Genomic DNA, 17,690 nt, shown 5'->3' with positions numbered 1-17,690 from the left:
ATTGTAATCTCTCTGTTTCCCTTCGTAACATTTCGGTCTAACCGAAGTGAGCGATCAGTCCCACCGAGATTGCAATGTAAACTCCCTGTTTCCCTTTCGTAACATTTCGGTCTCACCGAAATGAGCGAATCGGTCCCACCGAGTTTACCTGACCAACTCTCTGGTTAGCTTATTACCAAAATCGGTCTCACCGAGTTTGTGTAATCGGTCTCACCGAGATTACGTTATGCCCTAACCCTAACCATATCGGTCCTACCGAGTTGCATGTCGGTCCCACCGAAAATCCTAACGGTTACTAGGTTTACTAAATCGGTCCGACCGAGTTTGTTGATTCAGTCCCACCGGGTTTGCTAAATTGTTTGTAACGGTTAGATTTTGTGTGGAGGCTATATATACCCCTCCACCTCCTCTTCATTCGTGGAGAGAGCCATCAGAACAAACCTACACTTCCAACTTACCATTTCTGAGAGAGAACCACCTACTCATGTGTTGAGGCCAAGATATTCCATTCCTACCATATGAATCTTGATCTCTAGCCTTCCCCAAGTTGCTTTCCACTCAAATCTTCTTTCCACCGGATCCAAATCCTATGAGAGAGAGTTGAGTGTTGGGGAGACTATCATTTGAAGCACAAGAGCAAGGAGTTCATCATCAACGCACCATTTGTTACTTCTTGGAGAGTGGTGTCTCCTAGATTGGCTAGGTGTCACTTGGGAGCCTCCGACAAGATTGTGGAGTTGAACCAAGGAGTTTGTAAGGGCAAGGAGATCGCCTACTTCGTGAAGATCTACCGCTAGTGAGGCAAGTCCTTCGTGGGCGACGGCCATGGTGGGATAGACTAGGTTGCTTCTTCGTGGACCCTTCGTGGGTGGAGCCCTCTGTGAACTCGCGTAACCGTTACCCTTCGTGGGTTGAAGTCTCCATCAACGTGGATGTACGATAGCACCACCTATCGAAACCATGACAAAAACATCCGTGTCTCCAATTGCGTTTGAATCCTCCAAACCCTTCCCTTTACATTCTTGCAAGTTGCATGCTTTAATTTCCGCTGCTCATATACTCTTTGCATGCTTGCTTGAATTGTGTGAAGATTGCTTGACTTGTCCAAAGATAGCTAAAATCTGCCAAAGTCTAAAATTGGGAAAAGGTTAAGTTTTTAATTGGTCAAGTAGTCTAATCACCCCCTGTCGGTGTCAAAACCGGCGGATCTCGGGTAGGGGGTCCCCTGTGCGTCTAGGCGGATGGTAACAGGAGACAAGGGACACGATGTTTTTACCCAGGTTCGGGCCCTCTTGATGGAGGTAAAACCCTACGTCCTGCTTGATTGATATTGATGATGTGGGTATTACAAGAGTAGATCTACCACGAGATCAAGGAGGCTAAACCCTAGAAGCTAGCCTATGGTATGATTGTTGTTATTGTTGTTGTGTCCTACGGACTAAAACCATCCGGTTTATATAGACACCGGAGAGGGTTAGGGTTACACAGAGTCGGTTACAATGGTAGGAGATCTACATATCCGTATCGCCAAGCTTGCCCTCCACGCCAAGGAAAGTCCCATCCAGACACGGGACGAAGTCTTCAATCTTGTATCTTCATAGTCTTGGAGTCCGGCCGATGATGATAGTTCAGCTATCCGGACACCCCCTAGTCCGGGACTCCCTCAGTAGCCCCTGAACCAGGCTTCAATGACGACGAGTCCGGCGCGCATATTGTCTTCGGCATTGCAAGGCGAGTTCCTCCTCCGAATAATTTATAGAAGATTGTGAACACCAGGATAGTGTCCGGCTCTGCAAAATAAATTCCACATTCCACTGAAAAGAGAATAATATCTACACAAGTTCGATCTGCTGACGTATTTCGTGGCGTGACGTCACACCACAACCAAGCCTTTACTTGAATCGTTTATTATACTACCTCAGCGCGTTTAGCGAAGCGGTTTCCTTGGCACGTCTTGTCGAAGCAGAGATTGTGTTCCCCTTATTCCGGGATTCTCGTCAATATGGACGTGGGTAACCCAACCGCGACATTGATTGCGGCGCTTGGGAGAAAAGCGAGTTTTATCAGGCCGGTGGGGACGCATAGTTTCGTCCGCCCATATATAAGGGGATAAGGATCCACCTTTTTACCTACGCCTTCTTCCTCCTCTGCTTATCCATCTCCGCGCACTCGAGCTCCAGCGCCCAAGTTCGCACATCTCACCTCAACCTCCTCCAACTATGTCCGGAGCGGGAGGCAAGTGGATGGCCTCCTCCGTTACGGAGGGGCACATCAAGAAGCTGCGCAGCGCCGGATATCTATCCAACGACATCGTGCACCGGCTCCCCGACGAGGGGCAGCCCATTCCCACCCCAGGCCCCATGAGAGGGTAGTATTCCTTCCCCATTTCCTCCACGGACTGGGCTTCCCACTTCACCCCTTTGTCTGGGGGCTCATGTTCTACTACGACCTGGATTTCCATGATCTGGCCCCGAATTTCATCCTCAACATCTCGGTGTTTATCGTCGTGTGCGAGGCCTTCCTCTGCATCCAGCCCCACTTCGGCTTGTGGATCAAGACCTTCAATGTCAAGCCGAAGGTTGTGAAGGGGAGTCAAGCGGAGTGCGGAGGCGCCATGGTGGGCAAGATACCCAATGTTACTTGGCTCGAGGGCGCCTTCGTGGAAACCATCAAGGGGTGGCAATCGGGGTGGTTCTACATCACCGAGCCGCGTGACCCTAAATGGGCAGCGGCCCCCAAATTCAGATCTGGCATCCCCACACGGCTCACCTCCTGGAAAGAGAGTGGCCTTACTTGGGGCGATTCGGAGGAGCTGACTGGACTCCAAGCCTGCATCCAGAAGCTGGTGAACAAGAAGCTCAAGCTTGTCAACGTAGTCCAGGTCATGCTCATCCACCGGATTCTCCCGTGCCAACAACGGGCCTTTAAATTGTGGGAGTTCGATCCGTCTCAGCACCGAACCTTGAGCGGGCTCTTCGACACTAGGTATGAAGATGCCTGAAAGGTGCTGTTTAAGGGCGCCGAAGCTCCCGCATCCGCTACCGAAGATCGCGGATTCAGCTCGCAGCGCCAGGCTAGCGAGGTAAGTGATTCTACCCTTTACGGGACACTTGTTTTTCATAGTTTGACTCTATGCAGGATCTAAACTCCCTTTCCTTTGACAGGACTGGCTGAAGAAGGCCGAGCAGACTAACTGTCCGGCCCCTTTGCCAGAAGACCCAGCGGACGCCCGTTTAGCGAGGCTGCTGGTTCCGGCACCCCACGTGGTGCCGGAGAAGAAGGCCAAGAAGGAGGCCACGGGCACTCGAAAGAGTTCCCGTTTTCAGGTGTCCGATGACACCGAGGCGGACTCCTCCCCCGAGGACGAGGAGGAGAAGAAAAAGGCCTCTCCCCCAGCGGGGGGAGGGAAGAAAAGGAGGGCCTCCCCAACAAGGGAGGCCGAAGGGTCCAAGAAGGGAAGAACTCTTCCCCCGGACTGTTCCGCCAACACCGGTGACGACGATGAGGATTGGCCTCCAAGGGCCAAGCCCCTGGCGAGATCGTAAGTATCCGGACTCCCGAATGACTTCATGATTTTTCTTTTTGCCACATGGTGTCTTTCTAACGCCGCGTACAACCCTGCAGTCCGCCCAAGGACAATCTTCCCGCTTTGTCGAGCGGGTCCTTGGGCTCGTCGGAAGTGAACAGTACTTCACTTCCAACCGCCTCCTCTCCCCATGACGCTGACGACGCCGAGGTGGGATCCCAGAGAGGGACCCACCCGGAGGAGGAGGACCCGGAGGCGCCACAGGGCGACCTCCCGGACTTCCTGCCGGACTCCGCACCGGAACCTGCAGTGGTTTCGGAGTCCGGCGGGCGGCCCCTTCGCAAGAAGGGCAAGACCATGGCGCCGGCGGCCTCCGTCCAACCGGAGGCGCCGGATAACTTGCTGGAGGCGCTCAACGGCGCTTCCATCGAGGAGGAACACCGCACTGTCATGAGTGCGGTGATTCAGAAGGTCAAGCTCGCCAAAAGCGGGCTGACCGAAGCCTGCAGCAGCCTTCTATCAGGCTTTGAGGTAAGAATATTAATATATGTAAAATAGTACCGCATAGACAGTAGCCCCTGATGCTCGGTTCGTGTTCGGAAAGAAAAGACGGACTGAGGATCTAAAAAGATATATGCAGGAGTCTTAATAAATATGTCAATATGGGATTGCAGGCTGCGCTGCTGACCTCTGCCGCACTGACTGCGGAGGTCAATGCTTTCAAGCAAAGCCTCAAGCGGTCCAAGAACGAGCTCGGCCGTGCCAAGAGGCAGCTCGAGGACAAGGAAGGTGAGCAACACCTTATTAAAGTTGTACCTTACAGAAAAGGATTTGGTTGCAAGAGAAATGACAAGGATAACGTGGGTACTTCAGGGGCCACAAACGAGGTGGCGACTTTGAAGGAGGCGGTGTCCGCGGCCGAACGTAATGCGGCCGTGGAGCGTGCTAGGCGAGAGAAGCAGGAGGCGCGGGTGGCGGAGGTACAACAAGAGCTCCAGGCTCTCATGGAAAATCATGAGAGTTTGGAGCGCGACTCGAAGACTCGAGAGTCCGAGCTTGCATCGTCTCTTGAGAGCGCCAAAGCCGCTAAGGCCGAAGCCCACAAGTCCCTTCAGGAGATCAAGGCGTTGAAGAAAATAGCGGCGGGTAAGGCATTTTTCATGCAAAGCAAGCATGTGAATGTGAATTACCTGTTACTTACCCGAATTCGGAGCTCTCCACGAGCGTTTGCAGATCTGCCCCGCAGCGTGTCCGATGCTGCCGCTTTCTACAGGGCCGAGGAGGGGAGCTCGACGGAGAAGGTCTTCTGGTCTCAGTATGCTGAGGCCGGACATCCGGTGCCCCTTAGCGACCAGCTGAAGCAGCTGGTCGAGCTCTACAAGGTGGCCGAACAGGCCATGAAGGGCCTCATAGTTCGGCTGTGGCCCAATGAGGCCATGCCTGGGAGCTACTAGGCAACCGGACTTATAATGCTTGAACACTCTCACTTAGCCATAGAATTCTATAATTTTAAATTTCAGCGAAGCCCCTAGTGTTCGGAAGGCCGAATTCGGGGCGCCATCCACGCCTGGGCCGGACAAAGCCGGTTCCTCGCTCTAAGCGGCATAAGTATTTAGGGACTCAAAAAAACCTCTCGAACAAAGACTGGCTCTCGCCTCATCATGATGGTCAGTTTTAGCTTTCTCCACTGAGGCGCTCGCCCAGCTCAACCGGGGCGCAATCGCAGTGGTTCTCCCAGTGCTACCTTAGCCGATAGAACGGAACGTAAGGTACCAAAAGATGGGAGCCGGGCAAACCCAACTATTGACCCAAGACATGATTCGGAGCCGATGCATATAATGCTATAAGTTCGGGGTGCCGCACTTGTGAAAGTGTTCGGACTTATCACACCATAATGTGGGGAACTTAAGCCCCTGGTGTATTTAGCCATACCAAAGTGTACGGATGCAGCATGCCATAAATGAACATATGTATAAGAAAGGAATGCAATTAAAAGCAAAAAGGTTCTGCATTGTTTATTCAAGAAATACTGCCATGAATGCAGGACGATACAAATAGTGCGATAAGCAAGGGATGGGACTATTAAACATGTCCCCCTCCAGGGGTAGGCTGCGGAATGGTGTATAAAATAGATTTAGTGCTCGTAATGGAGACCACCTGGATATTCGTCGTAGCCTTTCATCTTCCCTGGCTGTTGCATCGTGAGTTCGGCCAGTCTACTGCCGGACAGGGCCTCTGGTGAACGGAGTCCTGTGGGTAAGAAAGAAAAAGAAAAAAAAGGAATGACACACTTGGGAGCCCCTGATGTGGTTGAGCCGCATTCTGGGCCTGTCGTGGTCGTGCCCCTTCCCCTATGCCCATGGTATCTCTAGAGCGTAATGATGTACGCGAAGGACCAGTCTTGCGATCTTGCGAGGGCTGGGGTTGGGGCCGCATTGCTACGCATGCTCGGAACGTGCCAAGTGGTCTTGTTGTAGGTTACTCCGGGCGCGTTTAGCCGTGTCCGGTCGCTTAACGGCCGGACTCGAGAATTGCCTTAAGAGGCTGCATTGTACTTCTGCCGCGAGAGCCGCTGTATGTTCCTCTGTTCGGAGGGAGCGTTCGGTGTTTCCGTTGACCGTGATGACTCCTCGAGGGCCTGGCATCTTGAGCTTGAGGTATGCGTAGTGCGGCACCGTGTTGAACTTTGCAAACGCGGTTCGTCTGAGCAGAGCATGATAGCCGCTGCGGAACAGAACTATGTCGAAGATTAACTCCTCGCTTCGGAAGTTATCCGGGGATCCGAAGACCACTTCCAGTGTGACTGAGCCCGTACAATTGGCCTCTACACTTGGTATGACGCCTTTGAAGGACATCTTTGTGGGTTTAATCCTTGAGGGGTCTACGCCCATCTTGCGCACTGTGTCCTGATAAAGCAGGTTCAGGCTGCTGCCGCCTTCCATGAAGACTCTGGTGAGGTGAAATCCATCGACGATTGGGTCTAAAACCAATGCGGCGAATCCGCCGTGGCGGATGCTGGTGGGGTGGTCCCTTTGATCAAAAGTGATCGGGCAGGAGGACCATGGGTTGAACTTCGGGGCGACTGGCTCCATCGCGTATACGTCCCTGAGTGCACGCTTCCGCTCCCTCTTGGGTATGTGGGTTGCGTATATCATATTCATCGTCCGCACTTGTGGGGGCAAACCCTTCTGTCCTCTATTGTTCGGCGGTCGGGTCTCTTCTTCGTCATCGCTATGCAGCCCCTTGCCATTGTTTTCGGCAATTAGCTTGCCTGCCTGCTTGAATACCCAATAGTCCCAGTTGGTGTGGTTGGCTGGCTTTTCGGGGGTGCCGTGTATCTGGCACGAGCGATCGAGTATTCGGTCCAAATTGGACGGACCCGTAGTAGTTCTTTTGAATGGCTTTTTCCGCTGACCGGGTTTGGAGCCTCTGAATCCGGCATTGACTGCCGTATCCTCATTATTGTCGCCATTAATGTGGCGTTTGTTCTTGTTGCGACGCGACCTGCCATTGCGGTCCTTTGTATCCGGACTGCCAGAATTTTTGCTGAGGTTGTTGTTGTGGGCTAGCCAGCTGTCCTCTCGCGCGCAAAAGCGGGTGATGAGTGATGTGAGGGCTGCGATGGATTTCGGCTTTTCCTGTCCCAGGTGCCAGGAAAGCCACTCGTCGCGGATGTTATGTTTGAAGTCCGCGAGGGCCTCCGCATCCGGACAGTCAACGATTTGATTTTTCTTAGTTAAGAACCGTGTCCAGAATTGTCTGGCCGATTCGTCTGGCTGCTGAATTACGTGGCTTAGGTCGTCAGCGTCTAGTGGTCGCACATACGTGCCCTGGAAGTTATCAAGGAATGCGGCTTCCAGGTCCTCCCAACACCCAATTGATTCTGCTGGCAAGCTGTTAAGCCAATGCCGAGCTGGTCCTTTAAGCTTGAGTGGGAGGTATTTGATGGCGTGAAGATCGTCAGCGCGGGCCATGTGGATATGAAGGAGATAGTCTTTGATCCAAACCGCGGGGTCTGTTGTGCCATCATAGGATTCAATATTCACGGGTTTAAACCCTTCAGGGATTTGATGATCCATTACTTCATCTGTGAAGCATAGTGGGTGTGCGGCGCCTCTGTATTGGGCTATATCGCGACGGAGCTCCAACGAGCTTTGTCTACTGTGTTCGGCCCGGCCGGGCTTAATGTGTCCGGCGTGATGGTTGTCGTCATGTATCATGGGGCGCCCACGCGATCCGTAGATCGATCTTGATTGTCTTGCCTTATCCTCCAATATATCTCACAAGTCTGGAGCGTTCCCCTGTGGCCTTGCGCTTTTCGAGTGATGCCGGGGTACGGTTCTAGTGGAGGGCCTAGAGGCCTCTCTGTCGCGGCCACGAGGTGGTCGGTCAGCCGCATTGTGCTCTGGTGATGCAGGTTTATATGTCTCCTCCTCTAGTCGGGGGAGCAACTTGCGTTTGGGGTAGCTTTTGGAGGGGCGTTCGAGCTCATGCTCTTCGGCCGCAAGGACTTCAGTCCATCTGTCGGCTAGCAGATCCTGATCAGCTCTAAGCTATTACTGTTTTTTCTTGAGGCTGTTTGCCGTGGCCATAAGCCTGCGTTTAAAGCGCTCTTGTTCGACGGGATCCTCAGGCACGACAAATTCATCGTCGTCGAGGCTTGCCTCGTCTCATGAGGGCTGGCATCTCCGTCTTCTTGTGCTGAATCTTGCTGGAGGGGGTTGTCTTCGGCACTGTCTAGGGTATTATTATCTCCGGTGCCGGAATCGCCATTCTTGTTGTGGCGGGATTTAGAGCGGCACCGCTGACGACGGCGCTTGGGCTGTTTCTTGGAGGGGTCTTCCTCCGCTGTTCCTTCGCCACTCCCATCCTTTGGGATATCCACCATGTATATGTCGTATGACGAGGTGGCTTTCCAGTGCCCAGTAGGCGCTGGTTCTTGGTCGTCTCCAGCATCGTCGTCCATATCGTCGATGTCTTCGGAGTCGAAGTCTAGCATGTCGGTTAGATCGTCGACAGTAGCTACTAAGTGGGTGGTGGGTGGGCCTTGAATTTCGTCGTTCGCATCCCAACCGTCCTGACCGTAGTCCGGCCGGGGCTCTCCTGATAACGAGAGACGTTTTAGCGAACTCAGGATGTCGCCAAAAGGTGAGTGTTGAAAGATGTCCGCAGCGGTGAACTCCATAATCGGCGCCCAATCGGATTCGATTGGAGGGGGCGCGGGAGGTTCGGAGTCCGGCAAGGAGTCTGGCACCTTGGAGTCACGAGCTTCAGAAGGGACAAAGTCAGTATTCGGCTCTATCGCCGTAGAGGTTGCAGCCCCCGAGGCGGTGTCTAACCACCCATCCTCGATCTGCACAGCCGGCTCTGAATCGAGGGTCGGAGCGGACTCGTGTGCGGCCTCCAGGTCACTGTCCGGCGGCAGAGCTAAATCATGCCCATCGTGAGAGTGCGGCGCGCACGGCTGTGGCTCGAATCCATTGAAGATCAAGTCTCCGCGGATGTCAGTCGTGAACTTAAGACTTCCAAATCTGACCTGACGGCCAGGGGCGTAGCTTCCGATCTGCTCCAGATGGCCGAACGAATTGGCCCGCAGTGCGAAGCCGCCGAATACGAAGATCTGTCCGGGGAGAAAAGTCTCACCCTGGACCGCGTCGTTGTTGATGATCGAAGGAGCCATCGAGCCTATTGGTGACGACACAGAGGAACTCTCAATGAAAGCACCAATGTCAGTGTCAAAACCGGCGGATCTCAGGTAGGGGGTCCCGAACTGTGCGTCTAGGCGGATGGTAACAGGAGACAAGGGACACAATGTTTTTACCCAGGTTCGGGCCCTCTTGATGGAGGTAAAACCCTACGTTCTGCTTGATTGATATTGATGATGTGGGTATTACAAGAGTAGATCTACCACGAGATCAAGGAGGCTAGACCCTAGAAGCTAGCCTATGGTATGATTGTTGTTATTGTTGTTGTGTCCTACGAACTAAAACCATCCGGTTTATATAGACACCGGAGAGGGTTAGGGTTACACAGAGTCGGTTACAATGGTAGGATATCTACATATCCGTATCGCCAAGCTTTCCCTCCACGCCAAGGAAAGTCCCATCCGGACACGGGACGAAGTCTTCAATCTTGTATCTTCATAGTCTTGGAGTCCGGCCGATGATGATAGTTCGGCTATCCGGACATCCCCTAGTCCAGGACTCCCTCACCCCCCCTCTAGACATACTTCAAGGTCCTACAGGGCGACAGCGCAGAAGCTCTCGCGCCATGAGCAGCGAAGCCTGCACGTTCGCCGGCCCATGACGAGCATGAGAAGACGACGCAGCGGCCGGGGTTGAGCTACGGAGTCGCGGTGCGACCATCACGCCGCACGGAAGGTGCCATCGATGAGTCCTGCTGCTCATGGGCCACAGGACCAGTGGCGGCTTTGTCCGCGGGAGAGGGGGAGCAGCGAGCGGCACCGTTTCCCACAGACGCCATCTGAGCAATGCGAGCGGTGAGAGCTGCCCGGCGCTCGGCACAATCACGGCGAGCATCGACCATCGGAACGACGAACCAAGAGCGGAGCGGATGGTGGAGAAGAGGCTTCGACACGCCCCTACCTGGCATGCCAAATGTTGGATTCCGGGCTCCGCAAACCCAAGAGAGGTTCAAACTCTGGGGTGTGTGCGAGGAACTCAACCTTTCCATCCAATCACCTCGTCCCCCCACGGCCTAGCTCAATGAACAAGGAAGAAGATGGACACGACAGTTTAACCAGGTTCGGGCCACCTTGCTGTGTAAAACCCTACTGTTGCTTTGTGGTGGATTAGCCCCGCGGGGGGTTGAGGATGAACTGGTACGAGGGAAGAACAACCTCATGAGGTCTGCTCTAGCGTGGGTGTGAGCTGAGGGGGTTCGATCGTTCTGTCCTCTATGATGGTGGTGGCTAACCTATATTTGTAGTGGCCTTGGTTCTCTTCCCCAAAAACTTAGGCGGGAAAGGGATCCCACATCGGCCAATTCAAACGGGGACAAGTAGTACATCTTATCCTGACAAAAGGTCATCTTCTCCTGCAAAGCTCCTGGTCGTGACGTTGCGGTGGGCTCGGCGATGACATCTGTCCTGCTGCGTTGGCGGTCTTGGTCTTGTAGCACGGGAATGGAAACCTTTGGGCGATTCCTTGGGACCCCGCGCCTGCGCTTGCCTCCTTAGCACCAAAGAGGAAACCTGCTGCTCTGCGCCCGCTGGCGCCCGCTTGGCCTTGGTCTTCATGGCTTGCATCACCGCAACCCCGTGAGGTTGAGCACCCGCATAGAAATCTCCGCTCCTCAGGAGGCAGCCTGGGAAGGCCGCTCCCTCCGGAGGTCTTGGTGTCGCCCGCCTCGCGAGGCTTGGCCCCTCGCGATGGTCTTGTCTTGTTGGTGCTGAAGACGGGCCATACCAGACCGTCAATGGAGCCACGCCACGGGCCACAGGCAGGCAAGTCTGGGCACCCTGGTTCCCAGAACGCCGACATGAACAAGTGTGGAAGTAATAACTGTAAATAAACCACAATCGAATCCATGGAAGCATTGGTTTATACGTTCCTTTAAGTTTCAATTTTAGGGATAAATTTTTTCACTATCTTCTTCCAAAACCACCTAAAGTTCCACCAAATCCAACTACTCCCTTGTTCTTAAATATAAGTCATTTTAGAGATTTTAATATGGACTACATACGGAATAAAATGAGTGAAACTACACTCTAAAATATGTTTGCATAGATCTGTATGTAGTACATATTGAAATTTCTAAAAAATAATTATATTTAAAAATGAAGGGAGTAAAAGAATAAAATAATTTTACTTTTTATTTAAATTAGTTTTCGTGTTCTTCGAATGGATCTCTTAATTTTTGAGAGGGTTGCTCAAACGCGGTATATAAGGCATACCCAGTAAAGCTTAAAAGTTAACCAGATACAAAGATGGCGAGTAAAGTTGTTCTTTCCATTTTTATAGAATTTCAAGATTACAATGTATCTACGAAACAACTACAACAAAATAGTATACAAAGTCAACACCAATGATTAAATCGAATATAACTCATATTCCGGAAATACAATTCGGCTCTTGGGAGTATATGACCCTGCCCATCAAAAATATTTTTTATAAATGTCAAAAAACATTGAAACATATAGATGTGTTCATTGTCACATCAAAATGCTACCTGCAAATTGTTAGGAGGAAAGCTTATGTATACTCTGCAAAAAAAAGAACAAATCAAACGACAAATGTTATATTTATTTATTTTTTTCACCGACTAAGGACCCTCATCTCGTATCACATAAAAATTATCAAGCACGCTTGTTACACTAATAAGAACATCTATAAAAATAGAATTTTTAAATTTTATTCGCTATTTATTTTAAATTTAGTATTCGCTAGGGCCAAAACGGCCCATTACAGTTTAGGACACCGATAATCACACGTGTGGTGTATTTGACATGCGCCCATACACCGTGTGTGGTGTGAGCAGGAGGTAGCCCACACGGGCTGTGTGTGGGCGATATTAGAATTGCCCACACGTGTGGGCGCGGCTGCTTCGTGCCACACGCCAACAAGTACTACTCATCTCCACCCCGCGCGTGTGGCACGAAGCAAAAATGCCCACACGTCCTGGCGCTACTACATTAGGTACACCATAGAATGACGATTTAGTTGCCATCCTGGTCGGCAGATGTAGTTATCCAGGATGGCAACTGTAGTTGTAGAAGCATGGCAACTCTATCTGTTTTGGTTAACAATAGTTGTCATGTCTAATTTATGGTAGTTGCCACGTGTAATCAAACCATAGTTGCCGTGTGTGATTAACTACTTGCTACATATGGTCAAACAGTAGTTGCTGTGTGTGTTTACCTAGTTGTCGCGTGTGGTCCAACCATAGTTGCCGTGTGTGATTAACTAATTGCCACATATGGTCAAACAATAGTTGCCATGTGTGTTTACCTAGTTGTCATGTGTGGTCCAACTATAGTTGCCATGTGTGTTTATCTGGTTGCCACGTACGCGCTACTGTAGTTGCTGTCTAGCAAAAAATCACAGTTGCCATGTGTGTTTACCTAGTTGCCACGTTCGTCTAATTTCAGTTGCCATCCACAATGTAGGAGTGTCGTGTGGGCGAAAAGTAGTTCGCCCACACGCGCATGAACTAGGTGGCCGGCTGTGTGGGCAGAAACTAGTTCGCCCACACAGCGCAGCTGGCAAACAGCGTGATGCTAGCATGTAGGCAAACTCTTCAACGCCCACACACTAGCCCCGTCCTACGTGGCATATAAAATCAACCTTTTCGTGCCAAGATTCATGCAAAAGACACTGGACGACAATCGAGGCGTGTGGGCGAGTTGGATAACACCCATACGTGTGGGCGTTAGTGTTTCCGACAGTTTATTACAGAAAGTCGATAACTGCCACACGTGTGGCAGAAAAAGAGATGCACCACACGTTTCTAATGCAAATAGATTGCCACGTCATTGCATGCATGCCTGCGAAAATCTTTTCGGATTTTCAGTTTATAAAATGCTTTATTTCTTAAATGAAAAATCTGATTGAAGATCCGTTTTCACCATTAAATCCCTCGCGACGAGATCTTCAAAACTAGATCTCATATCGATATATTTCGGTGAATTTTTTTTGTTAAAAGTTGCCATGTCTATTGCACAGGTATTGCCATGATATTTACATTGAAGTTGCCATGATATGTTTCAACTATTTTCTTTTACATTTAAAAGTAAATTTTAACATATTATAAAACGGGGAATTAAGAAACTAGACTTGTCATGCACCATAAACAAAAATTGCCATGATACATGCACTTAAAATTGTCATGGTTCAATAAAAATATTTTTTCATGGTCAAAATACTGGAATTGCCATCATCAAAAAACTAAAATTGCCATGATCTACAAACTAAAATTGCCACATGGCAACTTTAGTTTAAACACTATGACAACTATAGTGTAAGCATCATGGCAACTTCTGGGAAAAAAATTCGTCGAAACATATCAACATGGGTTCTAGTTTTGAAGAACTCGTCGAGACAGATTTAATGATAAAAACGGATTTTTAGTTTGCTTTTTTAATTGGGAGATAAAACATTTTTAAGCCGAAAACCAAAAAGATTTGGGACAATTGCATTTTTACCCCTAGTTGGTTCCTATCAACGGGTTTTGCCCTTACTTTTCGAGCTTTCTCAGTTTTGCCCTTACTTTTTCCATCAAGGTCACTCGAATGCCCTTTGACCGTTTAACCAAAACTTTGAAAATACATAACTAATTCATATGAACTCAGAAAAATGCAAATAAGATATCAAAATGTTCCGATAAACATTACCTTTATGGGCATATCATTTGCATTCAGGATAAAATCATCATTTAAAGTACCCGAGGTAATTAATGTTATTAACATTATTAAACATAAATAGGTATAAACAATATTTTTTCATGAATAAAAATTACATGCAAATGTAGGTGATGTTTTCTGAACATCCTGATAACTTATTTGCATTTTTCTAAGTTTGTATCAACTTGTTATAAATGTTCTAATGACTTTGACCATTATTTGGAAACTTCATAACAAGTTGATACAAACTCAGGAAAATACAAATAAGGTATCAGGATGTTCAGAAAACATCACCTACATTTGCATATAATTTTTATTCATGAAAAAATATTGTTTATACCTATTTATTTTTAATAATGTTAATAACATTAATTACCTCGGGTAGTTTAAACGATGCTTTTGTCCTGAGTGCAAATGATATGCCCATAAAGGTAATGTTTATCTGAACATTTTGATATCTTATTTGCATTTTTCTGAGTTCATATGAATTAGTTATGAATTTTCAAAGTTTTGATCAAACGGTCAAAGGGCATTCGAGGGATCTCGACGGAAAAAGTAAGGGCAAAACTGAGCAAGCTCGAAAAATAAGGGCAAAATCCGTGGGTAGGAACCATCTAGAGGTAAAAATGCAATTGTTCCAAAAGATTTTTTACTGATGTCATCTACTCATACGTGACAAAATGAGTGAGTTTTTCCGTTATTACAACGACATCAAGAAATTACAGTTTATAACAACAACACCAACAAAGTTTTTCAACTTTGGCACACAAGCAAAGGACGGAAGACCGAAGACAAGAATTAAGCTGCCGAGCGAAGAATCCGACGTCTATCGTCCAACCAACCTTAAGTCCGTCGGCGAGCAATCAACTCGTCCATCAGCCGCCCAACATCGCCGTACGACGACCCGGCGTTGCCTACTGCCCTCCTAGCTTTGACACCGAGCTCCCTGGCCTTGCTCCGTATCGCCTCGCCCTCCTCGCCGTCGCCCATCACCGTCCCGATGGATTCCGCGACCACCTCGGCGCGGACCACGCCATGATGGGTCTCCATGAACGACGCGTAGTCGCAGGCACCGACGCTGGCCCCGACCTGGAGCACCTCCATGACGAGCTTCTCGTTGAAGAACTGGTCGCCGAACCGCGGCCACGTGATCATCGGCACGCCGGCGCTGATGGCCTCCAGCGTAGAGTTCCATCCGCAGTGCGTCAAGAAGGCGCCGACTGCCGGGTGGCTCAGGATGAGCGTTTGCGGCGCCCAGCCGCGGATGATGAAGCCGCGCCCGCCCGGTGGCGCGATAAGCTCGGCGAAGCCTTCGGGCATCCACTCAGGTTGTGCATCGGTGTCGGCGTCTGCTCCTGCGCCCGCGTGGCTGATGACCCACACGAAGTTCTTGCCTGAGAGGTCGAGGCCGCGGGCGAGATCGCGCAGCTCGGCCGGCGAGAAACTGGACAGCGTGCCGAAGGAGACGTACACCACCGAGCCGGCCGGCTTCGTGTCGAGCCACCGCAGGCAGCCCGCGCCGTCGGGCGAGAGCTCGCTGGTGGCGCCTTTGGTCGCGCCCATGTCTCCGCCGGCTGGTGCAACCGGCCCGACGAGCCATACGCGGCGGCCGAGCGTCGTGCGGTAGTGCTCGACGTAGTCCGGCTCCAGCTCGTGGAAGCTGTTGAACACCTCGCCGTAGCTCCTCTGGTCCTCGGCGTTCACGCGCTGGAAGAAGGCGAAACTCTCCGGCCGCTTGGAGGGGTCCACCATCTGGCTCCGTAACATGTCGACGCGGTGCGGCAGCCCCGGCAGGGAGACGACGGCGTCGGGGCAAGACGCCAGCGGGTTGTTGCGCAGCATGCTGTCGGTGCAGGCCCGCGCGAACATGCTGGTGCCGAGGAACGCCAGCCGCGGGACGCCGTGCTCCGCGGCGGCGTCGACGGACCACTGGAAGTGGCTGTCGGCGACGACGGCATCAGGGCATTCGCCCGCAAAGAACTGCTCGAAGGGCTCGCGGAACCGCTGGATCGCGTGAAAGAACTTGTCGCGGTCGGCGTCGCCGGTAAGGCCCGTGGCGTTCTCGACGCCCGGCGGGAGCCCAACGTCAGGGAAGGGCACGACGGAGATCTGGATCGCCGGCGGGGGCGGGGAATCCGCAGTTCCACGGCGAGCGTCGTTGGCACGGTCGACGGCCGGGCGGATGATGGCAGCGTTGACCGGCGTGGTGAGGATTGTGCACTTCGCGCCGCGAGTCGCGAAGAGCGCGGCCATGTCAGCGACCGGGATGAGGTGGCCGGGAGCGGGAAACGGGAAGAAGAGGATGTGTAGCGGCCGCTGCTCATCATCGCCGGCCATGGCTGCTTGCCGGCCTACAGTAACCACAGATCACAGTTAACCACCACTCTTAGCTGACTGTCTGAGTGAGTCTCTGCCACGAGTTGAAATTGTCAAGCTTGTGCTGCACATTGAGGTGTGAAATGAGACCATTATAGCAAGAGAAACCGTGGCCAGCAAGTAGCAATTAAGTTAGTATAGTGTTAGCTTTAGCAACTAGCAGTAAGTTATTAAGTTATAGTGGTAGCTTTGTTCATATGGTTTATTGCTTTCCCTAGCTGACGAGGATGAGAAGCCGGTCGGGCGGCCATTTTTTGCTTTCTATATATAGGCATGACAGGGGGTAACCAATCATGCATGGAGTACTGCACAGGAATGTAAAGTGTTCCCGGTGTATGCCATTATCACATGTTTTATTATTTTCCAAACGCCGTGAGTTGCAAGACAGTTATGCATGTTGTGTTTGGTTTGGGAATTAACTGGAATAGATTGATGTGATTACATTCCATTAGAATTGGTCGGTCTCGATTGGTGTTTGGTTGGAGACAATGCGTGTATTCGGATGTTACATTCCAGTGTTTTTGATTCAAGACATAGAATGCAATATTCTCCTCATCTCTAGATAAGATTATTCTCACATGCATATGGGTAATTATAACTTTGTGTATGTTTAACAACAAATAATATGAGTTTTTAACAATATTTAAATTGTATTTGTGCCATAAATACCTTACAAATCCCTTCACAAGATTGAATAGTTTTCAACAACATTGAATTTCGCTGCCCTAATGGGAGTATTTAACGATGGACAAAGGAGGAATTCAGCTAGAACAAGGATGGGTTGTCAAATACAACCTTAAGTCAGTATCCTCTCTAAAGACATACTCTAAAAACCGCATTGTAACCTTTTACTCCAAAAATACATGGGCCTGGACCGCAGCTGAGGTAACGCGACACTTATAATTGACTACGGATGAAACTATAAAGCGGTTGATGACCCACATGTATAGAGGATCGTGACAGTCTTCGAGGAAAGTATTTCAGCCAAAATTTATTGATTCAACACAAGGGGTGCTAAAGAATATTTATCAGTCTTAGCAGTTAAGTTGTCAATTCAAACACACCTGGATGGATAACTTGCTTATAACAATTTATTAGTAGCATGGTTGAAAGATCGTGGATGTCGCCTAGAGGGGGGGAGGTGAATAGGCGCTTTAAAATAATTACGGTTTAGGCTTGAACAAATGCGGAATAAACCTAGCGGTTAATTTGTCAAGCACAAAACCTACAACAACTAGGTTCACCTATGTGCACCAACAACTTATGCTAAGCAAGATAAACAACTAAGTGATAGCAAGATATATGACAAGAAACAATATGACTATCACAGAGAAAAGTGCATCAGTAAATGGCTCGGGTAAGAGATAACCGAGGCACGCGGAGACGACAATGTATCCCGAAGTCCACACCCTTGCGGATGCTAATCTC

At 50.2% G+C, this 17,690-nt stretch overlaps 1 protein-coding gene across 1 annotated transcript; it reads right to left on the bottom strand.

Moving 5' to 3' along the window:
- Positions 1-14,565: 14,565 nt before the first annotated feature.
- Positions 14,566-16,306, bottom strand: LOC123162172 (scopoletin glucosyltransferase-like). Its single transcript, XM_044579963.1, has one exon. The coding sequence runs from the start codon at positions 16,221-16,223 to the stop codon at positions 14,730-14,732; it is 1,494 nt and encodes a 497-aa protein (XP_044435898.1). The 5' UTR covers positions 16,224-16,306; the 3' UTR covers positions 14,566-14,729.
- Between the last annotated feature and the right edge of the window lie 1,384 nt (positions 16,307-17,690).

Source organism: Triticum aestivum, chromosome 7B (genome assembly GCF_018294505.1).
Source record: "Triticum aestivum cultivar Chinese Spring chromosome 7B, IWGSC CS RefSeq v2.1, whole genome shotgun sequence".
Classification (NCBI taxonomy): Eukaryota; Viridiplantae; Streptophyta; class Magnoliopsida; order Poales; family Poaceae; genus Triticum; species Triticum aestivum.
The sequence above is the reverse complement of the archived record's forward strand: the minus strand, read 5'-3'. Positions and strand labels throughout refer to the sequence as shown.